The sequence below is a fragment of the Cariama cristata genome, unplaced genomic scaffold (assembly GCF_000690535.1).
Source record: "Cariama cristata isolate BGI_N322 unplaced genomic scaffold, ASM69053v1 scaffold2731, whole genome shotgun sequence".
Classification (NCBI taxonomy): domain Eukaryota; kingdom Metazoa; phylum Chordata; class Aves; order Cariamiformes; family Cariamidae; genus Cariama; species Cariama cristata.
The window spans coordinates 52,703-74,992 of record NW_009600840.1 but is presented as its reverse complement, the minus strand read 5'-3'; the positions used below and the strand labels follow the sequence as shown (position 1 = coordinate 74,992).

General features: G+C 40.3%; 1 protein-coding gene across 1 annotated transcript in view; it reads right to left on the bottom strand.

The window, feature by feature from the left end:
- CEP350 (centrosomal protein 350kDa) overlaps positions 1-22,290 on the bottom strand; it is a 65,529-nt gene that overhangs the window by 1,625 nt on the left and 41,614 nt on the right. Inside the window, 10 exon segments of the mRNA XM_009710169.1 lie at positions 5,713-5,835; positions 7,018-7,164; positions 7,252-7,650; positions 8,641-10,721; positions 11,408-11,490; positions 12,275-12,414; positions 12,898-13,058; positions 16,258-16,402; positions 17,639-17,850; positions 19,466-19,665. Of these exon segments, the coding sequence (XP_009708471.1) occupies positions 5,713-5,835; positions 7,018-7,164; positions 7,252-7,650; positions 8,641-10,721; positions 11,408-11,490; positions 12,275-12,414; positions 12,898-13,058; positions 16,258-16,402; positions 17,639-17,850; positions 19,466-19,665 (3,691 nt within the window).

The window sequence follows — 22,290 nt, the reverse complement described above, 5'->3', positions numbered from 1 at the left end:
GGGTTTGCAGCCATTCATAAGGGTTCAGTTATACACAGGGTTTCAGTCTGACAGCTCCTTTCTTCCTCCCTTGAGAGCCTGCGGAGAGGGGCAGGGATCTCATCCTGCAAACAGCTTTGGAAGAGTCACACTACATGCTTACAAATCTCTCCGCTATCACAGCGAGTGCTTCTCTTTGGCACAGCCCCATTTCCCATACAGCTGTCAAAGATGAGATGTTCATGGTTTCATTAGGCTTCTTACTAATAAGGAAGAAGCAACAATACTGGCAATCAAACTTTGAAGGAGTGTTGTAGGTGAAAAATAATTTAAATTGAATGCTAACAAGCATCAGATACTTGGGTGTAAGTATGAGGGTGAATGAAGAAGTCTGAAACAGACTTCTGAACTCTCAAGCAGAAGTGCGCTGCCTGCAACTGATTATGTGCAGCTTGTAAATTCTGATACACCCTGGACTAAACAATAGCAGCATGCCCCTCCCATCAATAAAGAGGCATAAGATAGAAACACCAATTTGGAGGCTGATCATGTGTTGTGTGTCTGCATCGCAGACTATTTAGATGAGGAAAATAGTCAAGAGATAGAGGTCATGGAAAGATGAAGTGGTGCCAAAAAGAAGGGTTCCCAAAAAGCAGAAGTAATCTGTGAAAGAAAACAAGGGGTCCAAAGGGAGAAGGTGAAGATTCTGGCTGGAGGAAAGATCCTGGAAATGGGGGAAGATCCTGGAGAGGAAGGAGATGGGTGGAGACAAATGCCAGGGGAAGCCCAGGGACCTGGACCCATGACGTCCAAGACTGGTAACCGGGAGCCGCTGCGCAACACCAACTGATGCGATTTTCTGCCCAGCCCTCCCAGGCCAGCAGCGACCTTGCTGCTGGGAAGCGAAGTCGAGACTTAGGGAACTTAACACTGGAGGTGAAGGGAAGCAAGTGAGTCAAACAATCAAGCAGGTTAAAAGCTCTGATCTCACTGGCCCTTAAACAAACCTCAATATCCAGATCCACGCTAAGCTGCTGTTTATTCTGTCTCACCTGCAACAGCGTGATGGGACAGTTCCTTTACTGTGCTCCAGGAGTGAAGAGAGATACGTGGGATAAAGAAATGCAAGTAAATAGGAGAGGAGAAGGTAACTTGATCCGGGCAGAGCAAGGCTGGATGTTAAACAGCAGCGGAAAGATGAAGAAAGAAAAACAGTATCAGTGATTAATTTTCTCCTGCCTCTTATCATTCCCCTCTTTCTCAGAGGCACAGTGCACAATTTCCTTTGGCATTAGGACGACTTCCTCGAGCATACTTTTTGAAAACTGAAAGAATGTGCAATTTGCAGCAGCAGGCAAGTCTTGTTTATAGCGTATTCAGAACACGTGTGGAAACCGCTGTGCTGCTTTGCAGCCCTAGCTGCAGACATCTGAGGCAGTTGCGACTCCTTTGTCTGGGAAAGGTTTGATCCATTTGTTGTATTACCACAAACTGCTTCTAAGCAATGGAGACAGTTTGCTTATATTTGGCGACTACCGTGGCTTTCATGGAAATGGGCTTTGCGTTGTCTCCAGTACATGCATAGCGTTTAAGTTCTTGCACATTCTCATGACAAAAGTAAAACTTCACATATTTGATACCAGGAAGGAAGTTCCCTATACCAGAGAGAAACTGCATTTGGGCAAAGGCAGAACAGTTTTAATGAAACTGAATTCCATCCTACGGGAAAAGATAAATAGTGACAGAATGCAGAAGGCTGCATGGTATGGGTTTTTTCTGCGTGCTGTTTTTTTGTATGCATGATTTTAATTTTTATTTTTTAAAAACAAAAAGAAAGAAGGGGGCATGCACTCAAGAAAAATCAGGAGATAACAAGGTAGCGTGATCCTGCTGATCATCTAATAAATGTCACGGTACCCAAACCGAACACTTAAATTAATATAATCTGAAGGAAACTTTGGAGAGTAAGTTAGCAAGTTTCGATTTCTGGAGGCTCCCATTCAAAACCATGAACATCTGCAAAATAAACTACATTGAAGGAGTCGCTAGATCATCTGGGAGACTCAAAAGAATAAAAATCCAGGTATAAACTATTGCCTTGGAAGAATGCCAGCAGGAAGAAGGCAGGCAGGTGCATTCTCACAGCCCTTCGCCCTCCGAGTGCCTGGAAATCTCAAGATGCACGACTGTGTGTACAAGCAAGCTTTGATTCTCTTCTTACTGTTGCGCTCCCCTTGGGTTTAGATCTCAGGTGCTGCAGAAGTGGGCTTTGCTTTGTTGCAGAGTTTCTTCGTGGAGAGGAACATCCTAGCTGTTATGTCAACAGGTCAGAAGATGAAGTACTTTTCAGCACTCTGTTGGCAGGCTTCTCAGGTGCGAAAACTAAGCACATAGGTTTGGCAGTATCATGTGAGCCTTGCTTTCTCAAGCTCTGGATAAAAGGGAAGGCGGGGGGCGGAGCAGGGAAAGCAATGGCAGAGTTTGTTCTAACCCCATGCAAACAGATCAGCACAGGGAGTTCTGGCTGAAGACTCAAGTGGAAAAAAAAGGAGTGGAAACAGTCTATTATTAGCACCTGAACTTAAATAAGGAGATACGAGGGTTCTTGCTGTAGTTTCAAAAGAGGTTTTGAAAGGTGCAGCCAGCCCTGATGTACCGAAATGCAGCATCTCAGCCTATGCATACATTTGAGATTCTCCCAGAGGACAGACAGCATTCACGTGACAACACAAAGGGGCACGAAAAGAAGAAAGCAAACACCTAAACATTCCTTTAACTTCATTTTAAACAAAGTAGCTTTTCATAAACGTGAATCTCCTGTACTTGTTTACTGAAAGCCAAGATTTGCTGTAAATATTAATGACTGGAGCAACTGTCCAGCAGATCAGAGACATCTCTTTAAGAAATCCCAATCCAGTGCTTTCTGAGGACAGAGATGCCTGATCAAAGTTAACAGTGCTGCAAAAAAAGGAGAAGAGGAGGACAGTTTTTTTGTCACTGGCAGAAAAACATTGCTAACTATATTGGTGTCAATGCTGGGAAAGCGCAGACAAAAGTGAAAATGCAACTAAAGATGCAGCGATGGGGGGAAGTGGCAAAGATCAAGGCAGAGCAAGGAGGTGGAGGACTAATCCATCCTGTTCTCCCCTAAGCTCCCGGCAGGTGTGATGGCTGACCACAGTCAGCCCCACGACCCAGCAGCACAGACAGCACCAGCACAGCACAGGCTGCTTCTACTGCCGTGCTCCCTCCCCACAAGGTCAAACCTTTGGTGGAGACAAGAACCATGGGGAATTGGGTTGAGTATGATAAACCCAGGATACATTCAGGGATAATCAGGGAGAGAGTAAGCTGGGCAGAATAGCCTGGCATTTGCTTCTGTACCTTTAGAAGAAATAAAAGGAAATTCAGCAAACAGCCATGGCTCCCAGTTTGAGAGCCACCTGACCACATCCTGGCAGATGATGCCACTATTATTTGACAATCGTTACTAATATGCCGAAGAAGGCGGCATACAACAGAATCCCCTTCCTCTGTATCAAAAATCCTCTCACCTTAGTCGTGCCTAGCTCCTCGGTCAGACAGTACTGAACATTTGGATGTGTCAAATCCTCTCAAAGTCACTAAAAATATGTAATTGTCTCAACAGAAAACTATCAAAGGATGTTTTCATTTGAAGGTTAGTTTTACTTGAAGGGGAAATGAATAACCTGGGAAGGACCTGTGCTTAGAGTTTAAATGCAAATAACAGAAGCCTAAGAATGTGTACCTCTGCTTTAAAAAGATCATGTTTTATTTTAACAGTTTTTGTCTTTACAAACAGCAAAAGAATGTGGAGAATCAATCAGCTCATATTTGTACTCGCATGACATCCCCTGCACATTGCAAGAGGTGTATAATTGGCTAAATCTTCACAAAAACTTGAACAAAGCATTTTAGAGAGCGATTTCTAAAGAAGCTTCTACAGCACCTAAACCTACCAAAATCATCTTTATTTCTCTTTCAGGAAATTGTTGTGTTGTACTACTTAAATATACTTTAAACAAAACTTAGAAAACTCCAAAACTGACCTCTTAGTTTAGGGCTACACTGTGAGTTACTAATGGATAGGCAGCAGATCTCGCACAGACCTGTACATCCGCTTACTACCTTGGATTTGTGTTATCACAGAACTCATGACCTTAACCACAAGTTGGAGGCTGAGTGGGAGACAGAGAAAGCTATCCAGATACTTTATGTTTTATAGAGATTTTAATAAAACAAGGTAAGAGAAATTGAACACTATCTCCTTCGGTTTTCAGTTAGAAGTTTCTCTGATAGTGTCTCACATTACAGTATAAATTTATTAGCAATGCCAACTGAGAGTGCCTTAATTCCTAGAGCGTGGCATGCTGCAACCTTCACAGAGTTATTCCGTCTTCAACTACAATTTTATTACCATATTCTTGTGAGAACAAAATAAAACTAAACACATTATTTATTAAGCCAAACGTGTCAGAGCTCCATTAATCTTCGATGTCTGGGTCTGCATTTAATTTGCAGATGAGGTCACCTGAACTTCAAACTTATTCCACCTAAAGCACTTTGGATGCCTTCAACTAGAACCACTTTTTTCCAGTCAGAAATCTTTCCTTCCAGGTATGGTACAAAGAAATCAGGAAACTGGTACACAAGCATAATAGCTGTAACTATTAGTTATCTCGGGGATCTAAACGTAAGACTTTTCTGTGCATGCTTTAACAGCCTCCACATCCCAGAACTGAATGTACCCCAGAATTGAGTGTACTAGGATATGCAGGTCCTATACATAGATTTTCTATTTACATACAATTAAACTCCTGGGAAAAAGCCTGTGTTGGAAACCTTCCACTGATGGGCAATTAAAAGACCACACGACCCATGACTCAAAGTTACTTATATGTGCACGTGTATGGAATCAATTTCTGGTATAATTAAGTGAAGCACAGTGTTAATGACAACTCATATTCCCAAGCAGAACCTTCACTATCATTACAGCCAATAAAGATGTTAATCATCCTGCAATATAAGCCAACTAGTTTCAAAAACTAGTACACAGCCAGACATGCTCTGTCTTATGCAGTTTTAACACTGAACTGTCTCTGCTCCAGTAGCAGCTGTGTTCACTAGTTCATGTCAAGTACTAGAGGAAATGTTCAGCTGTGGGTACCATCTGTCAGACTGGTTACCTTGTACTAGGGATTATCATGTCCCATGTTCAAAGTCTTTGCTGTTCTAACCCAACGACTTCGGCAACCTTTCAGTTGAATCTGGTTAGCAATCTGCTCTAGTAAGTTCCTCGTATCGCTGTCTCCAATTAAACATTATTACTTCAAAATAAAAACATTTTAAATTGAAGTAAGAAGAAAAATATATTCCCTTCCCAAAGAAAAAGTTCACTCTCCTTTCAGTCAACTATTTCAGTGTTTCCTTCTGTAAATTCATGCTTTAAACTGTTAGGAGCAGGCAAATTTATACTCCAGTCAAATCAGTAGGCATGAACAGAGAATTCACTCTAGTCACCTTACTTCACTGGCACTGGACTTCTGTTTCTGCCAATGGGGTGCTCTCTAAAATTAAACACTTTCTATCAAGACCTCATGCACGCTTTATATTCTTTAAATAGCATGATCGGATACTGAGAAATACAATCATATGTCACACTTCAGTCTGGTGAACAGTATCTGACACAATTGCTTATTTTCATCCACTAACCAGTATATGATCCACTCGGTCTCGTTTCTTTCGCCCAAATTTCATCATTTTCTGCCAGTCTGTTTTATGATTAGGCTCCTTCCTCAGGCTGAACAACTTCAGTACTTCAGCTGCAATGAAGCTCTGCAGAACGATAAAGGTGAGATTTATCACATTTGAGCTACGAAATGAAACGTATGCACAAAGTACCTACCCTAAGAAGTGACATTATAGAATGCGTAACAGCTTTCTGTTTAGCTAAGAGACAGCGTATGCATGAAAGTTACAGTGGAAGTCTTTGAGGCAGCGTTACAAAGGCAGAACAATTATTAAATCCAGAAGGGGTGGGGGAGGGAAGACACCCACTGCTGTAACAATCTTGAGAACAGAAACTTTCAATTAAACAGTACAGCAAACAGAAGATTACGACAACTCAATTTATGGGAAAATACTAAAGAAAAGCAGGGTGGGAGTTTGGTGTCCTTGTCGTGTGCCCCTGCTCTCCCCTGCTACACGCTTCTGAAAGTCTTCTCAACTAACAGAGTGACCTAGATACTGTTTCTGTCTTTTGTAGACAGTTAACAAGCTGTATCTTCAGCAGGTTAATCAAAATACAGTCAAACGCCCCCCCTCCCCAATTTCAGAAGAAACAGTACAGGCGGAAGTCTTCATTTGTGTCCTGATGAGCTGTATGGAAGGTTCTTTGTCGAGCGCTGTCAGAGAGACAGTTTTTTTAGGTTTTTTTTGTTCCCCAAATGTCCAGTCTTGCAAGTTTAACCTAGGTCCAGTCAGGCTCTAGCTTTTTGGGGTTTTGTCCTTTCTTCAGCATTACCACCGGTAACAGGAGACCTCCTCTGGCTTGCCAAATACAACAATACCATCAACCAGTTAAATTTTGAGTCTCTCTGGACAACTCCCATTGTCCTCAGTGAGGCTGGCACAGGTGTGTCTGAGTTCCAGCTCATCCCATTTGGCCCAACCCTACCATTGGATCCATGCCAATCTACCCATACAGAGTTCCACTGAAATCTGCTAAAGCAGCAGTCTGTCAGTATACCAATTTTATAAGATCAAGGTCATCCTGGCAGTTCTGCACAGAGGACTAAGGTTTAAAAGCAACCAGTACCAGCCAAAAGGAGAGGGAAGCAAATCTGTTGAGTATAAAAAGGACCATTTTGACAAACTCCCTCTCAGGTTTGTAATCTCATTTCTCTTCTCAACTCATCTCCTGCTGGATACACCTGTTATGATCCTTTAACACTGAGGCAAGTGCCAGTAAAATATTTTTAATCTCACCTTCCCGGCATGACAAAGACTTCTTCCTACCTTGATTTCATCCAGATCATTTGGATCTTTTACTCGGCGAAAGTAAGCAGATGCAATCCTGCACGGTTTCATCCAAATAGGCTGATTTAGATTAGGATCCTCAGCAAAGATTTCCCCAAAGATCTCTCTTGTTAAATCAAATACCACCTTAACAAAGAAAGAAGTAAAAGTTAAGGCTGCTGTTGTTCATGGCAAACATTCAAAGGGCAAGAACAAAATGCCTGAAGACTGTACCTTTTTATAAACCTGCTTGTTTATCATGTCTGTGTCCTGCTCTTTGAGGGTACTAAGATCTGTATGAAGCCTGAAACTTTGAAGATCATGGCCCAGCTCTTTCAGTTTCCAGAGTTCCTCAGCTGCTGCATGCACCATACCTTCCACCTCCACCGCAGTGTGAGGGACCGCCAAAGGCTCCTCACATGGCTTTGTTGGCACCTTCTGTGGTTCCACCTTGGGCAGCACTGCTGGTTCCTCAGCTTGCTTCTGCTGGACTTTACGGGAACTCAGGCCATAGTCCTCATCAAACCAGTCCTGATCATCTCCCAGCACACTCAAGAACTCTCGATTGAGCTCCAGCTCTGCCAGTCTCTTGGCAAGCTCCTCCTGACCACTGGCACCAAACACTGGACTCTCCTGGGAATTAAGAGCCAGAGAGTAAATATAAAAGTGGTGTCACACCATTGTCTAACTCAACTTACATTTTTAAATGCTCTAGTGATGTCATTGGCAATATATATGCACAAATACTCAGAAAAATAATAAATAGCCCACAGTAAAATTAGAAATGTTTTGATTCAAATACCTGGAGTTTCTACCACTTAATGCTTTCAGAGAGTTCCTACAGAGCTTAAAAGAATGTGTGTCCTGCCCACTGTCTATCCTAATGTTTAAGTGTTTATGAAAGGCTGAGTGGTTTAAAAACTGATAATGTGACACACAACTTTTCACTTCACTCACCAGCAGTCTCAGATCTAAATCAACAGCCTAAAAACTTTTAGCAGGTGATGGCTGTTTTAGTGACTGAGCGGTACTCACACTGGTGAAATGGGCTGAGGCTTTCTGTGACGATACTATATTGAGATCAATAGCAAAGCAGACAGGTTTACTGGGATCTTCAGCAGAAAGGCCAAGTCCTGTATCCGTATCATTCATAGTTGCTCTGAGGAAGCTTGAACTTCCACTACTCATGTTATATTAGTTCAGTGGATAGCGCAGTCTGACACCTTAATGACCTCCACAGCAACTAATTATGTCTGAGGATGATTAGTTCACATGAAGAATAGACAGAGGTAAGTCTATTGAATTTTGCCATTTTTAGAATAAGAACTGAGGGTAAGGATTAAATACAAATTGAACATGTAAGCAGAATGCAACCTAAATGAAGTATTTTTCACTATCATGTGCCAAAATGTGTCTTTCAGCCTGTAGGGCTACCAAAACGAGCCGTGAACTGGGATACAGAAGAACACACATGTAAAACACATACATACATGCAATCTCCACATCACCAAACAGAACTTGGGAGAAAACAAACTGATGCCACACCACATTCCTCAGATTCAATCACAATCAGTCAAAGGAACAATCAACTCTTAAAATCAGTGCAAGATGTCTGTTACTCACTGGTCTGGGACACATGTCTGGAGAGGAAAGCTCTTCTCTTTCATCTTCCAAATCGGAACTTAGAAAAAAGTTATTCAGTCCATTGGGAATCTGCTTTTCTACCTGCTGGGATGGGGTACCAGATTCCTCCTTCACATCACAAAGCTCCTGGTTGCTGAGCTGGATTTTCTCATTCCTGACCTTCTTTATTTGCTGTAACTGATGGACTGTGTCTTTCACAAAATCTCTAAGCAGATTGTCTGTCAGCAAACTGACCTTTTCCAGTTGGTCTTGTGACTTTTCTTCCTCTCTAAGTGGTAGTCTAAGCTGGGCTTCTAACTGGTTCTTTTCTTTTGTCAGCAAATCCAGAAGTGGAGTTGCAGGCTTCTCTGCCACTCCAGGAGAGAGATCATCTAACTTTTCAGCACATTCTTCCCCCAGTGTTTTTTGCCTCTCTAGTTTTTCAGAAAGGAAATCTGAGATGTCATCAAACTGAGCGGTAGAAATCTCATCCGCAACCCCAGAAATGAGAGGAGCAAGGCTGGCCTCCTCTTTTACAGCATGCTTCAGATAATCCACCACTGACTGTTCTTGGGCAAGTGATTCAGTAGCTACAGAAATCTCCTTTATGCTGTTTGCTTTAGAAGATGACTCCTTATCAACCCTTTCCTCAGCTGAGGCTTCTGAAACAGCTGTGTCTGCAGGAGCTTTATCCTGGGAATAGTTCTCTGTTGCATCTCTGCTCTGGCTTTCATCCCCTTTGCCAGATTGGGAACTTCCTCTGTCTTTCTGCTCAGCTTTGTGTTGCTTCTCCAGTCTATCATCAAAGAATGAGTCTTCGTCCTTATTTGTGTCTAAATGGCTATCGATACTTTCTGTAATGTGAGAGATTTTTTGAGGAGGAGCAAAAATACCATGCTTTTCCTTGCAATCAAAATATTTAATACCATCATAAGTTCCATTATTATTCCCTTCAGGTTTATCCAACTCCACGCCAGCCCAAAACCCTTTGGCAAACTTAGTCAGACCTTTGAATCGCAATGTTCCAGACTGGACTTTACTCACAAGTACTCTATCACCAATTTTGAAATTTGGCAAACTATCTGTTTCTTCTGTGATCGAAAGAGAGGCCCACAGCGGTGATTCGGTAGGGGCCTGTTCTTGCTCCACATCTCTGCGTTCAGTAATTTTTATAAGCTCTGTTGGGGACTTAAGTTCTAATAACCTCTCTGAATGCATGCTGCCAGAGAGAGAGAGAGACCTGTCACTGAAGTATTCACTGATTTCGCCATCACTGCCGAGGCTGGTGGATCTGCTTCTGCTGGTCTGCGTGTGCTGTGACAGCTCTCTCAGCGACTCCCCATTAGGGGAGAGAAGAGATGCTTCAAAGTCATCTTTGTAACGTTCCCCAGGAAGCATTTCTTCAACTGATGCTTGTTTTCTGGAGGAGGATCCTTCAAAGTCTTCAAGGTATGATGGCTCTTTTTGACTAAAGAGTTGTTCTGAAAGCACAGAACCTTTTTCCTCTGCAGATTTGCTGAGCTTGCGAGAAGACTCTTCTACGCTTGGGCCAGTTACAGCATCTTTATCTGCCAGTCTCTGTTCTAAGATTTCTTCTGTAGCATGAAGACTTTCCACAGCCAAACCAAACAGTTCCTTCTGAGAGTGTTTATTTTCAGAGCGGAAGACTCCCTTTGGAAGGATGTCCAGTGAGCTCTGATCCTCTTTATCTAATGTCAACAAGACATCAGAACTCTCCAAAGGCTTAACATGAGAACCTTCAATCTCATATTCCTCTGACTTTATGTGTTCCAAGTCTTCCTGTATCTCAGATTTAGAACTGAAGGCAGCCTCATCATTGGATGCATTTACCACATTGTTCATTGACCCATGGGATATCCTGTTAATGTCTTTCATGTCTTTGGGAAGAGATGATGAGGGTACATTATCTAAGGAATCACCAGATCCTGCTTCTCTCAAACTCCTTGGTGACATTAAAACCAAGGAAGATGTTCCAGAAGGTTCTTCTGCATGAACATCTGTCACAGACACCTTCTTGGTGTGCACAGACACAGATCTCTCAGTTCTTGATGACACAGCATCTTGAAAGAAAATAAAAAGTGAATTACAGCAGCTTGTATAGCCTGCATTGTTTTATTGAAAACTGCAACCATAGGCAACAAAATTAAAATCAAAGTTTCCATGCTAAAAGAAGACACAAACCAGTGCCTTGGAAACATGTATTTCTAGCTGTCCTGTCAGTTCCAGGGTTCTAACACTTTCTTTCTAATTCTGTTCCTTCTACCAGGATTTCATGCTGCCATACAATACTGAGCCCAAGGTAAGAGCTCAGTTATTTGTTTGCAAGCTGCAAATACAACTAAGATTAGAATGGTAGATAATGACTAGATAATGATCAACACCAAAACATTGAAAAGTATCTTAAAAAACTCCTCTATTCCTAAGTTCTTTATTATTTTTGGTTTCCTTACTTTCCTCAAGTGATAAAGGAACAAAGAACAAAAGAAAGGAAGAAGGTTGTCACTTAATTATGGTTTCACAGAAACCTCAGCAAGAGTAGAACTAAACACTGAATATACAGGAAACAGCAAAAGCAGAAGCCTACTAAATAAAAATAGTAAAAAATATAGCTTGATCACTATGGTTTTATGAAGCTGTATCCTCTCTTAAAACCTCTTCTCGAATCAAGAAGGAAAAGATTAAAGAATTTTAAAGCAGTCAGTCTTCAGTATCTTCATCTGTAGTACAGATTCTTCCAGTTACATACCTGCATGTTCTGAAATGGATTCCAAAGATGCTCTGGATCGCTCTGATTCAGTCAGTGATTTCCAGTTTTTAGCTGCTTCAGGCCTAAATTTGAAAAATCAACTTACATGAATCATGGTTACACCAGAGTGTGTTGGGTTTTTTTAACAGATAAAAATGGAAATACAAGCATCTATAATTATAATACCGCACCAATGATAACATAAACAGTTTGCCTTGTCAACATACTGTGGCCTTAGAAAATAGGAACGGGGACAAAGAAGAGAGTTTAGCAAGACCTAGGAAGTAATTTTTTAAAAGACTAATCAAACTTTAGCCTTTTTTGCAGCCAAAAAGACAGAAAAAGAAAATAACCTTTTTTTTTTCCCTACTTGAATGCACTAAAATTGCACCATCTGCTGGAGAAAATGAAACACTTAAAAATACAGGAGGAAATGCAGAAATCAGTTGAATTCTCTATCTTTAAAAACCTAAGATCTAAACCAGATTTAAGTTGCAAAGACAAACAGTTTGCCTCAAACAGTGCAGCAAGCATAATGAGTGACCAAAACGGAAAAGAATTCCTTCAGGTCTATACAACCATTTGGCACAATTCTTGCACAACTGAAAATTATTGTTCATAAAGAACTTGAAAACGGGACCTGAAAAGCTGGGCAAGACAAAAGTGAGATGCGTATGATTACAAGGACAGTACTTTGTGTGTGTTTTGGGTCTGACGAGACCAGCAAATACGTCAACAAGATACTGCCACTGTCCAGTGCTCTGAGGAAGAGCAATTACCAGCCTTCCTTGCATGCATGGTTTCTGCTAAAACAGCATTCACCGTAGTTTCAGAATAATCTCAAAAAGAAGAAGAAATCCCAGTTACCTATGAAGTGGTGGTGCTTTGATCTTAGGTTTTTCAGCAGCAGCTGAAGATGGAGTTTTAATCTGAGGTTTGGCTGTGGGTGATGCCTCCAGGTCTCGGCTCAGCTCTGCTTCCGTCTTCTTGATAAACTCATCATACGACTGCACACGGAAAAAAAGTTATGGCTGTTAGTCTACCAAACCATAACTACAATTCAGCAATCAAAATCTGTTACACAAATAAAGGATACATCTGGTTTCTCTGTAAAGCAATCTATTTAACTTCCTAAAGTTCTATAGTTGTGAATCCTAGAAATTTCAATACCTCACTTTCAAAAACAAATTACATGAGCATCACTCTTTAATCCAAGTGAGGACACTAATGTGTATACACATACCTAAGCCCACTGAACACTGCTAGTAACCCATTAATGACATAAATTTTAAAAGGGAATGGCATTTTTGCCTCAAGGCTGTGGTTCATTATTGATAACAGTTAAATAGCCAGAACACAGTCACACTTCTATCACAATAATGCATCTTTCACAGCTGTTGATACAACATTCTGCCAACAACAACCATACTATAATGATTTATCCAAGGCTAACAATCTTCTACTTTGCCCTTCTTCCTACTGTTCCTAACCTCCAGTTGTTTGATCAAACTTGCTTCCTGAGCCTTCAGTCTCTCCTTTTGTCTCTTTTTCTGTTCTTTTTTCAGCTGGTAAACCACAGACTTCCTTTTCCGTAGTTCATCCTTCAGGGCCCTGATCCGTCCTTCAATGTCACTTTGATCAGATGTGGTTTCTGAAAAAGTTTAGTTTTAGTCTTTGTAAGTTTGCACCTCACAAAACAGTTCTATGCAAAGCAATGAACAATCATTTAGTAAACACAAAATATGGTCCAAGCAAAGTATCAAAGAATTTAATGTCAATATGTTAATCTTAACATAGTAAGACTCTTAAAGTGGGATCTCAGATTCACACTACTACTGTGTAACATATGAAAGTGCAGCACCTTATTTAATTTAGAAGAGAAAGGCTCTGATACATACAGTAACTTGTTACCAAACTTGTTCATGTCAACTGCCCATGTTTATGCTGCTACCTCATTAACCACTTATCACATCAGCTGTTGCAGAAATTAATTTTTTTCTGACCTATTTAAAAATACGACAACTCAAAAGATGCATACCAAAAATATATCAGAAATACTTGTTTACAATCACGATACACAGTTTCAACCTACAAGGTACACTTCATTGACAAGGATTTCACTTGTAACAGTGGACTCCAAAAGCAGTTTAGGTTTCTGGCTCATTTAGATTTCCTGCCACCTAGACCAAATGAATCTATGAAATGGAGAGCTGACTGGTCAACAGTTGGAAGGAAAGTCAATTTGAACAATGCAGAGATTTCACTGTTGTCAGGCCTCAGGATGACAACTTATTCAGGGTGAAGGGGGATAGCGTTCAGCTTAGATGTGGTAGACTACTCAGTAATAGCTTATACAATTTTACAGACCCTCCTATGATGCCATTAATGACTGTAGCGATTCTCCAACAGGACAATTTTTTTTCTTAATCATTATCCTTGGTAATTTTAATAAGATGTCCTCCATTCCTCTCTATCCTCAGAACTCCCTCCAACCTGCTCTTCCAGTCCTTATGATGATGATGTACCTCTTTTCCCTTGGGACACCATCCCCAGATACTTAGATCCATTCTCTGCATGATAACCCCGTTTTACCAGTAACTGTTATTTTCATTATTTCTGCTGTAACCACCTCTTAATCTCTCAGACCTCTTATAGAGAGACTCTCTCAGTGTCTCGTTACTTACTATTTTCCACCCACCTGATTATGTCTGCTTTTTTCTTGTTTTAAATGTGTATCAACAGAGTGCAAAACAACATCCTTGTCCCAAATTGGTGCTACCACAACTAAGTATCAAAAACTCCTCAAAATGTTTATCTGACATAGTCTTACTGGAGCTCCTCCCTGTTCCTCTTCTACAGCAGCAGCTGCAGCTGCTAATCAAGGATCTTGGCTGGTTTGCTTTTCTAATGCTCAATACTACCTATAATGTTTTCTGGACCAAAAGGCTTGGATGCTCATAAACACCAAGTGCTTTACTGAACATCCTAGAAAGTAAGTCACCAGTCTTATTTGGTCAGCTAGCAGGAACAGCTAGACATTTTGCTCATCAATCTCATTTCTCGAGACAACAAACCACCACAATGAAGGGCTTCATCATCAACAACAGTCAGTAAATACAATCAAACTACCGTATTCTTTTTCCATTAACAACCATTGTGAACCATTTAGAGAATGAAAAAAACCAAAACCCAAACCAGCACAAACAGAATGGAATCTCACTTGCTAATCAGAAGTACTTCATGATGCCACTGTAATTAACAACTCCTCCCAAACAGTAAGTGACCACTATGTAATTATAGCTTTTCTTGATCAACTCATAAGGGAAAGATCCGCACATGCTTTCATCTTTGACGATCTTGTCTACACATGCATCAGACTGACATAGCAATGACTTCATTACTACTCAGCAGCTTGGAAGATTTGTCTCTTTACAATGGAATGATTTATTGTGAAACCAGCACCATCCTGATGGGTTTCCCACCTCTTATATCCTTGTTCAGCATTTGAAATCAAAGACTGTAAATGCTTCATTTTACAAAAGTTTATTTTCATGATCGCTGTTGCATGCTCTGCTTTTCATAATGGCTTCCTTATGTGGTTGCTCAGTCAGAACTTGAAAATATCTTTATCAAGTTGCTGAATGCTTCACTGTGTTGCAAACTGCTCTGCACACAGAATCCCAATACAAATTACTCAGTGCAAATATCTAGGTGTTATGCATTCATTTCTCTATCCAGAGGGAGAACAGCTGCCTCAAAATTACTGTGTTTCTATTGCAATCACGTATATATTAACAAAAAAAAACCCCAACATAAAAGATTATTAAGCTTGCTACCTCAAGCACCACAAGGACTGGATATGTACGCACGCCACTAAGTTATCCACCTATCATAAAGAACAGTCAGTACATACAATAGAATCATCTAATTCTTTTTCCACTAAAGGCTTAATAAAAAAAAAACAAGCAGGAAAATGCTATCTTATTTGCTTGTGAGTATTTTGTGATGCTGTATCAACTGCACGGTGGAATACAAGATGTTTTAGGGACTAAAAGCACAGAAAGGTTCAAAACAGACTTCACAGTTTAAGAGAGCTGATGATGGTGACCCCCTGAATGGGGGCTCAGGAAGTCCTGCAATCCACATGACTAACATGCGAGAGCACACCAGGGAAAGGATCGATCAGTACCCATTCACCTCTAACATTCTCTCCCTCAGCATTTACTGGTATCCAGTCTCAATACTGGATAAAAGAGTATAAAGAGTCCCTGTAGTAGATCTTGTATTTTATAGCTCAAAATGCAACCTTAGGCCCTATTTCACTCCACACAGTTCAAGCCCTCCTCCAAAAATAAAAACGTAGGTCCTGAAGCGTTCATTCATTCTGCACGTGCCAGTGCAAGTCCAATGGGCTCACTCATACTGCCATGTTAAGAGAGCTGTACTGGAGACAGGTTTTGTTCAGAAGGAGGATGATCATGTTGAACCATATTCTGCTTTCTTACAACATGAGGCATGGAGCAATGTCACCTGTTAAAAGCACAGCTAACTTCGGTATTTGTAAATTCTAGGACTATCTTAGCTATTGACTCTTATCTTCTTCATAGTAGTTTGCAGGAATCTGTGTTGCCTTCTAAAAGAAAAGATAACATATAGACCTTCTTACGCTAAGACCTTCTTAAGCTGAAGTGATCAAATTACACCATGGGAAAATACTCCCACCAAACCTCAAACTTTGGCAATTTCCAGCAATTTCTGTCTGCCTCCCTACATCTATGCATTTCAAGTTTACCTGTTAAAAGCAAAAGCTTTGAAAAAGCAATTTAAACCCAAGCAGATAGTACACTTACCTGACTGTGTCATAGATAAAGATTCATCAGACCAGTTGTGAGATATCTGATGAGACTTCACAGGTGAACGTAGCTGTCCTCCAGTTCTATGGCTGCCTTTGCTGGAATCTTGCTTTGATACAGATACACTGCTTTTGGGAGGAGACTATGGGAGAAGAAGAGGACAAATAAGTAACTGCTTGTAAAGCTCAGGCTGAAAGTAGATCATTGTCATCAGGAGCTAGTTACAAGGAAAGAACAGCATGACTACAAAACACCTCATAAGCAGTGGCACCTATCCAACTACCTTAAGAAGAATTTAATCTTAGTTTGCTAGACAATAAAACAAAAATACCAAGAGCAGCAATAGCTGACTGCTTACTTGGAGCCTAGATTTCAGTAAACCTGCTTAGACTACTCTATTACCACCTCAGTGAACTGACATGGTTCTGACTCACAGGTGTTCAATACACTTTATGTAATCTTATTTGGTAACAACCACAGCAATAGGAACTCCAAGTAAATATACGGGTGAAATCAAAAGGATCATTTCATGTAAGGGGTGCAAGATGATATTCTAATTCTGTAAAACAACAGAATAATATTTCTCTGAGGCCAGGTAAAAAATTCTAAGAGCAAATACTCTTCCAAAATGCTGCTTATGGCTTAAACATTATACCACAAAGTTTTCACACACCTCGAACATAACCTCTGGCACATATTAGACATGTTACCTCACTATCTTCTCAGCAAACTTTCGTACTTGCAGCAAGTCTAGATGAGCAGTTCTTTTACCCCACAGACACTGCATTTTCTGTCTCATTGAGGACAGGGCAAAGTTATCAAGGATGAAATTTATCAAAATTATTAACCAAGTAGAAATAACAGTTGGAAGAGAACAGTAAGGGAGAATTAGCTAGCAAGCAGGCATAACCTGAACCCAAAGGATTGTGCATGAGGTTACAGCTCTGCTCCTTCATCCTATAGCTATACTTTGGGATACATTACTTGCAAATAAAGCAAAGCGGAAGAACAAAGCATAGTTTCCATGGCCTCAAAGAATTTATACAATGGTAACAAGCTAGCCTACAGCTAATTCACACTGGTAAACTGGGTCAGTGTTCCACCACTTAATACTGCATACCTACATGGCATACGCAAAACATTTTGCAAGACTACACACAAGTTAAAAAATATCTAAACTCTGTACTCGGGCAGCTTTTCCTCAAGACTTCAAAGAACTTATCTGATCACAATATTTATTCACAGTAATGTAAAATGGTATTGCAAACACAGAGAATAGTTTAATCTCTGCTTTGACAACTGGGACAGCTATACTTACTACTTTTCTGTGAGCCTTTTACAAGTGTAAGAACACATATAGCATAAAAAGCCCACTCACAAGTTTGCCAGGTGAGGTAGAGGACTTGAACTCTTCAGAATAGACCATATCTTCATTAATTGTACTCTGATCTGGGCTTTCTGGCTGTCCATGGCCCATAGTCTCTGATGGGACAGACTCAGCAGCTAGACTGCCAAGATCTTCTGGGATAGAGCTTTCGCTGTTCAGATGAGAGCAAGGAGGCACTGGAGACTCTTCTTCACTAGCCGTTTCTGAGATTCAATAAGAGAAAAAACAAAGCGCGTAAGAACATGCACTGACTTATATGTCTTCAGAGATACTGCTGCCTGCATATACTGTAGTAGCTGCTACCAATACATGTCACATTGGTAAGTGTTGTTTCACTCACCTAGACATCAAGAGCGGAATATGTAGCAAGAACAAGCATGTTTACCAGAGAACTATGATTTAAGACTGCCAAACATTCTTAGTGACCACCAAATGTCTAAAATAAAGAGGTTTTCAGGATATTCTAACATTTTCCAGACAACATACTCCAAAAAGATTATTATGGAAACCTGTCCTTCCAGTTAACCATACACCAGCAGGAGTCACTATTAGTTTTAAGAAGTCATGGAGGAGCATATAATCTGCAAGCCAGATCTTGAATTTAGAATTGATTGCTTCCTTTACAGTAGTTGCAGAAAACATTTTAATGTTATGATTTCATCATGAGTCTCTCAACTGGCAACAAGTAAAATAGTAAGTTGGGTTTTCAATATTCCTGTTTACTAAATTCCACAGGAGTCACAGCATTACTGAGGCAGCCACGGAGAACTATTTAATATTTGAGCAAAGGCTGGGGAGAGGAACAACTTCTTCTTCAGGAGGGCTGTGCTCCAATGCTTACTGATAGACACAACTAGTAGAAAGCAAGTGTATTTTCTTATCTGTTAATGAGAATTCAGCATTCGTGCTGAACTTTTGTTCATTGGAACTTACTGACTCATAGACATATCATCTTTAAAATGTCTTACTATACCAAAAATCCACATGACTGTTTTCAGTAACAAGTGCAATAAGGCATAATTCTGAATTCCCTTTGCACTTGGAAAGGACGTGCTGCCTGCTTTCAGCAAAGTGGGAAAAAAGGAAAATTGACTGTTTCTAGAGCAATCCCTGAAGTGTCATTATTTTCTCCCACTGCAATCCAGATCTTTGTGCTTCATGCTGAAAGTATGGTCCACTTAAGACAGAACAGTAAAGCTGTAGCTGTCAACATCTGGGAACATATTTTTCCTCACAATAGCATCATTTATACTAATTATATCCTAGCACACTTGAGCACAGTTGCACATTTCAAAGTTATATTGCATTAACAACAGAGGGAAGGAAAAAATGCTTTCAATTTTTTTGAAGACACAGATAAGGGGGAAGCAGCCCCTGCTAAGAGCCACCTTCATTGATAGTAATAACGTTAACAGGATAGACACTTCGAGCGCTACAAGGGAAAACGGTTTTAACAGAGTAAGTTCAGAAGATGACCAACAAAAGATCATGCAATCATGCAATATTTTTGTTTTGAAAGACAGAAATACAGTTTAAATTGTATGTAGAAATGTCTGATAGGCACATGTTGCACTGTTCACTTGAGAAGATACACAACAAAGGAGGAAGACACATTTAACTAAGGTGTAAAATAGGGCTAAAAGAACAAGGCAAAAGAAGGCAGTAAAGAGTGCAGAAATCGAGATTCTAAGAGTGTCCAGAGAAGAACAACTACCATGAAAACATCAAAAAAGGAAGAAAGTGCAAACCTAAGCAATTGTTGTGTCAAATTACGCTTTACTGTTGTCATTTACATCACTTGCCCCCGCTTCTTGTTACCTTTGGGCTCAGTTCTCTGATCCCCCAGCTCTTTCTTGGCTATTTTGGTTTTGAGCAGCTCTTTGTCCCAGGCAGCTAGAGCCTGCTTTTCTATCTGCCGTATTTCTGCTTCCTCTGCATCCAGGCGGCGTTTCCACTCCAACAATTCTTCAGCATGTTGTCGACGCTGCATCAGCTTCTGTTCTCGCTTAGTTAGGAACCTGACAGACCGAGCAGAAGACAATGGGAAAACAGCCAACCACACTCAAAGGTCCCGATACCCAGATGCTCTATTGCCACAATTCCCAGAATTATAGCTGTTCAAATTGTTTTCTAGGATAATGTCCACACTAACTACTATCTCCTAGACTTCTGATGTGCTGCTGAAAAAAAAAAACCAAAAACCAAAACACGCAAGCAGACAAGACGTTTTCTTCTTTGTAGTAAAGTCTACAACGTATTGTAAACATGCTGCTTACATTTTAAAGATCTTCAAAATCATTAAAAGTGCTACTATTCATTAAAATTAAGAGGATAAGTTCCCAATTTCAGGACAGGAAAAGTATCCATGGTATTAAACTGGAACCCTCAAGAAAGCAGTGACTGTTTGAAAAACTGAACCTTTCTTTTTGCTAATCCCAATGACAGAAAAATTGCAACCCCAGTTGCCCCACAGTTCTTTCCGAATACATAATTATAAGAGAAGGTGATTCTGTATTAATAGTTCTCCTGAATTACTGGAGTTTTTATCCTTCTTTCCTTCAAGCATCACCTCTATGGATCGCCATGTTTGGAATGTTAATAGTGAGCTGACAGCATCAAGAGAGTAAGGATGCAGGACTGTTTTTCCCCAGCTACTAACATATCTGGCTGCTAGTTTAAGAATACATAAAAGTAAAGCTCATGCTGAAAATTAGTAGATATTTTCTTTCTGACAAAGATTTCTCAAGTGATCCATGAAACCTCAGAAATGAGGAAATTCTTAGAGAACTTTCTAGATATGAATAAGTTTGTGTGCACATACTAGTTCTCTTTGCCACCTCTTGAACAACAGTGTCTTTGGTCTTATTTCTAAACATTGAAGTAACCAGGACCATAGCATTTAACCTTTAAGATAATAAATGGAAGCAAATTCAACATCAATTGCACACACTTCCTCTGACATGCCAAGTCTAAAGGAGAACGTATATCAATCCATTCATCTCTACACTGACATCTTTAAGATGTCATAGAATCACTTCGTAGAAAATACACGGTTTGCCAGCTAGAGGGAGAGTTCCTCATTGGTACAGAAGGTGTGGTGCCTAAAAAGGCAGTCTTCAAAGACTTGCGATACTCTGCTTTGCAAATGCCTTTATAATTTGTAATTTTCAAGCCAACCCAAACATCTAGCATCAAAGTTTTTAAGCTGCAAAGCAGATAATAATTTCATTTGTGCTTTTTAATCTCGCAATGTTTCAAAACCCTTTTATTTACAGACACTGGAATGACCAGCTGGCTAATGTGCAGGTCTTGCCTGCTAAGGGACATTTCTTGTTTGCTCACTTAGTGTTCATTTTGTTCCCTGGAAAAGTGAGCTGGCAGTTGATCAGAAAGGTTAAGATTCAGGTAAGTCCTTCTCTAAGACAGATTCAGATAAGGTGGACAAGTCATGATATGAAGATAAAAGTTTCAGAAGCCAGTAAGACATGCCCACAATCTTCTTTCCTATGGTCAAAACAAGAGCAGGTGGAAAATAGAAGCATTTCAGAGTCTCTGGAACACCTGCCACCTTCAAGCTGACAGATTCCATGATTTTGCACATTACTTTATCACTTTCTATAGACAAACATCAAACATCATCTACTCTTAGGCAAAACTGACAGATTAGTATCGTTAAGAAACTAGACTACCAACAGTAATTGCATTACAAACATGACAGAGACAGTCATGCTGATGTTTTGTCGTTCACCACCACTATCAGATTTATAAACTCTTACTTTCAGATATACATCAGTTCCAGTTAGTCTAGCAGATCATGTATTTGGAACTCATTATAGAGGTCATTATTACAATGATCTCAATGCAAAAGACAACTTTTTCTTCTTCCTTCACCTGCTGTTTGATTTCACCAGAATGTCTGGATCTTCAGAGTTTACTGGATCTTGAGGGGGGCAAGTCCAGTTGAAATAAAATGCAAGAGAAATGCTGAAAGAAATGGATTCAAAAGAGCAGAACTCCTTACAAGTGGATGTCAAATGAATTAACCCAGAAGATCACAAACAGGAGGAGAATTAACTAAATGATCATGAAGCTAATCACCACACAAAGACTTCTTATTAATTAGAGTAAGTCAAAAGAAGTAGTGGGAGAGAAAGAGAGTTTCAACATTCAACCTATTGGAAGAGGAGGATTAAAGCAGCATGGCTAAAGATGCGGACCCTTTTATAACCCTGAGGTTTAAAAAGGTCAGAGCCACAAGGTAGCATACACACTGCCTTAATATTTACTACAGTCTAGAGGGTTCCAGTTGCAACACCGAGGGTCCATTTATCCTCAAAAGCAGGGGCACCTTCACAGAAAAAAAAAATGCCAAACCACATCTGGTATCTATGAAACTGCAAATCTAGGGGAGCAAAGAGGAAGCAGCAGCACTCAGATTACACTACCATGATTTCTGTCTAACTATTTCTACAGTGCTAACATCACACATTTTATACATCCATTCCAAATAACCTGGAAGCATTAAGCTGGTGCTCTAACCTGTACTTGTGCATTTGTAACCAAGGTACACTGACTTTAAGCCCACAGTAGACAGTTTCAGCAGCTATTCTGAAGTAGTGACTCGTCAGTGGGAACAAAGTGGA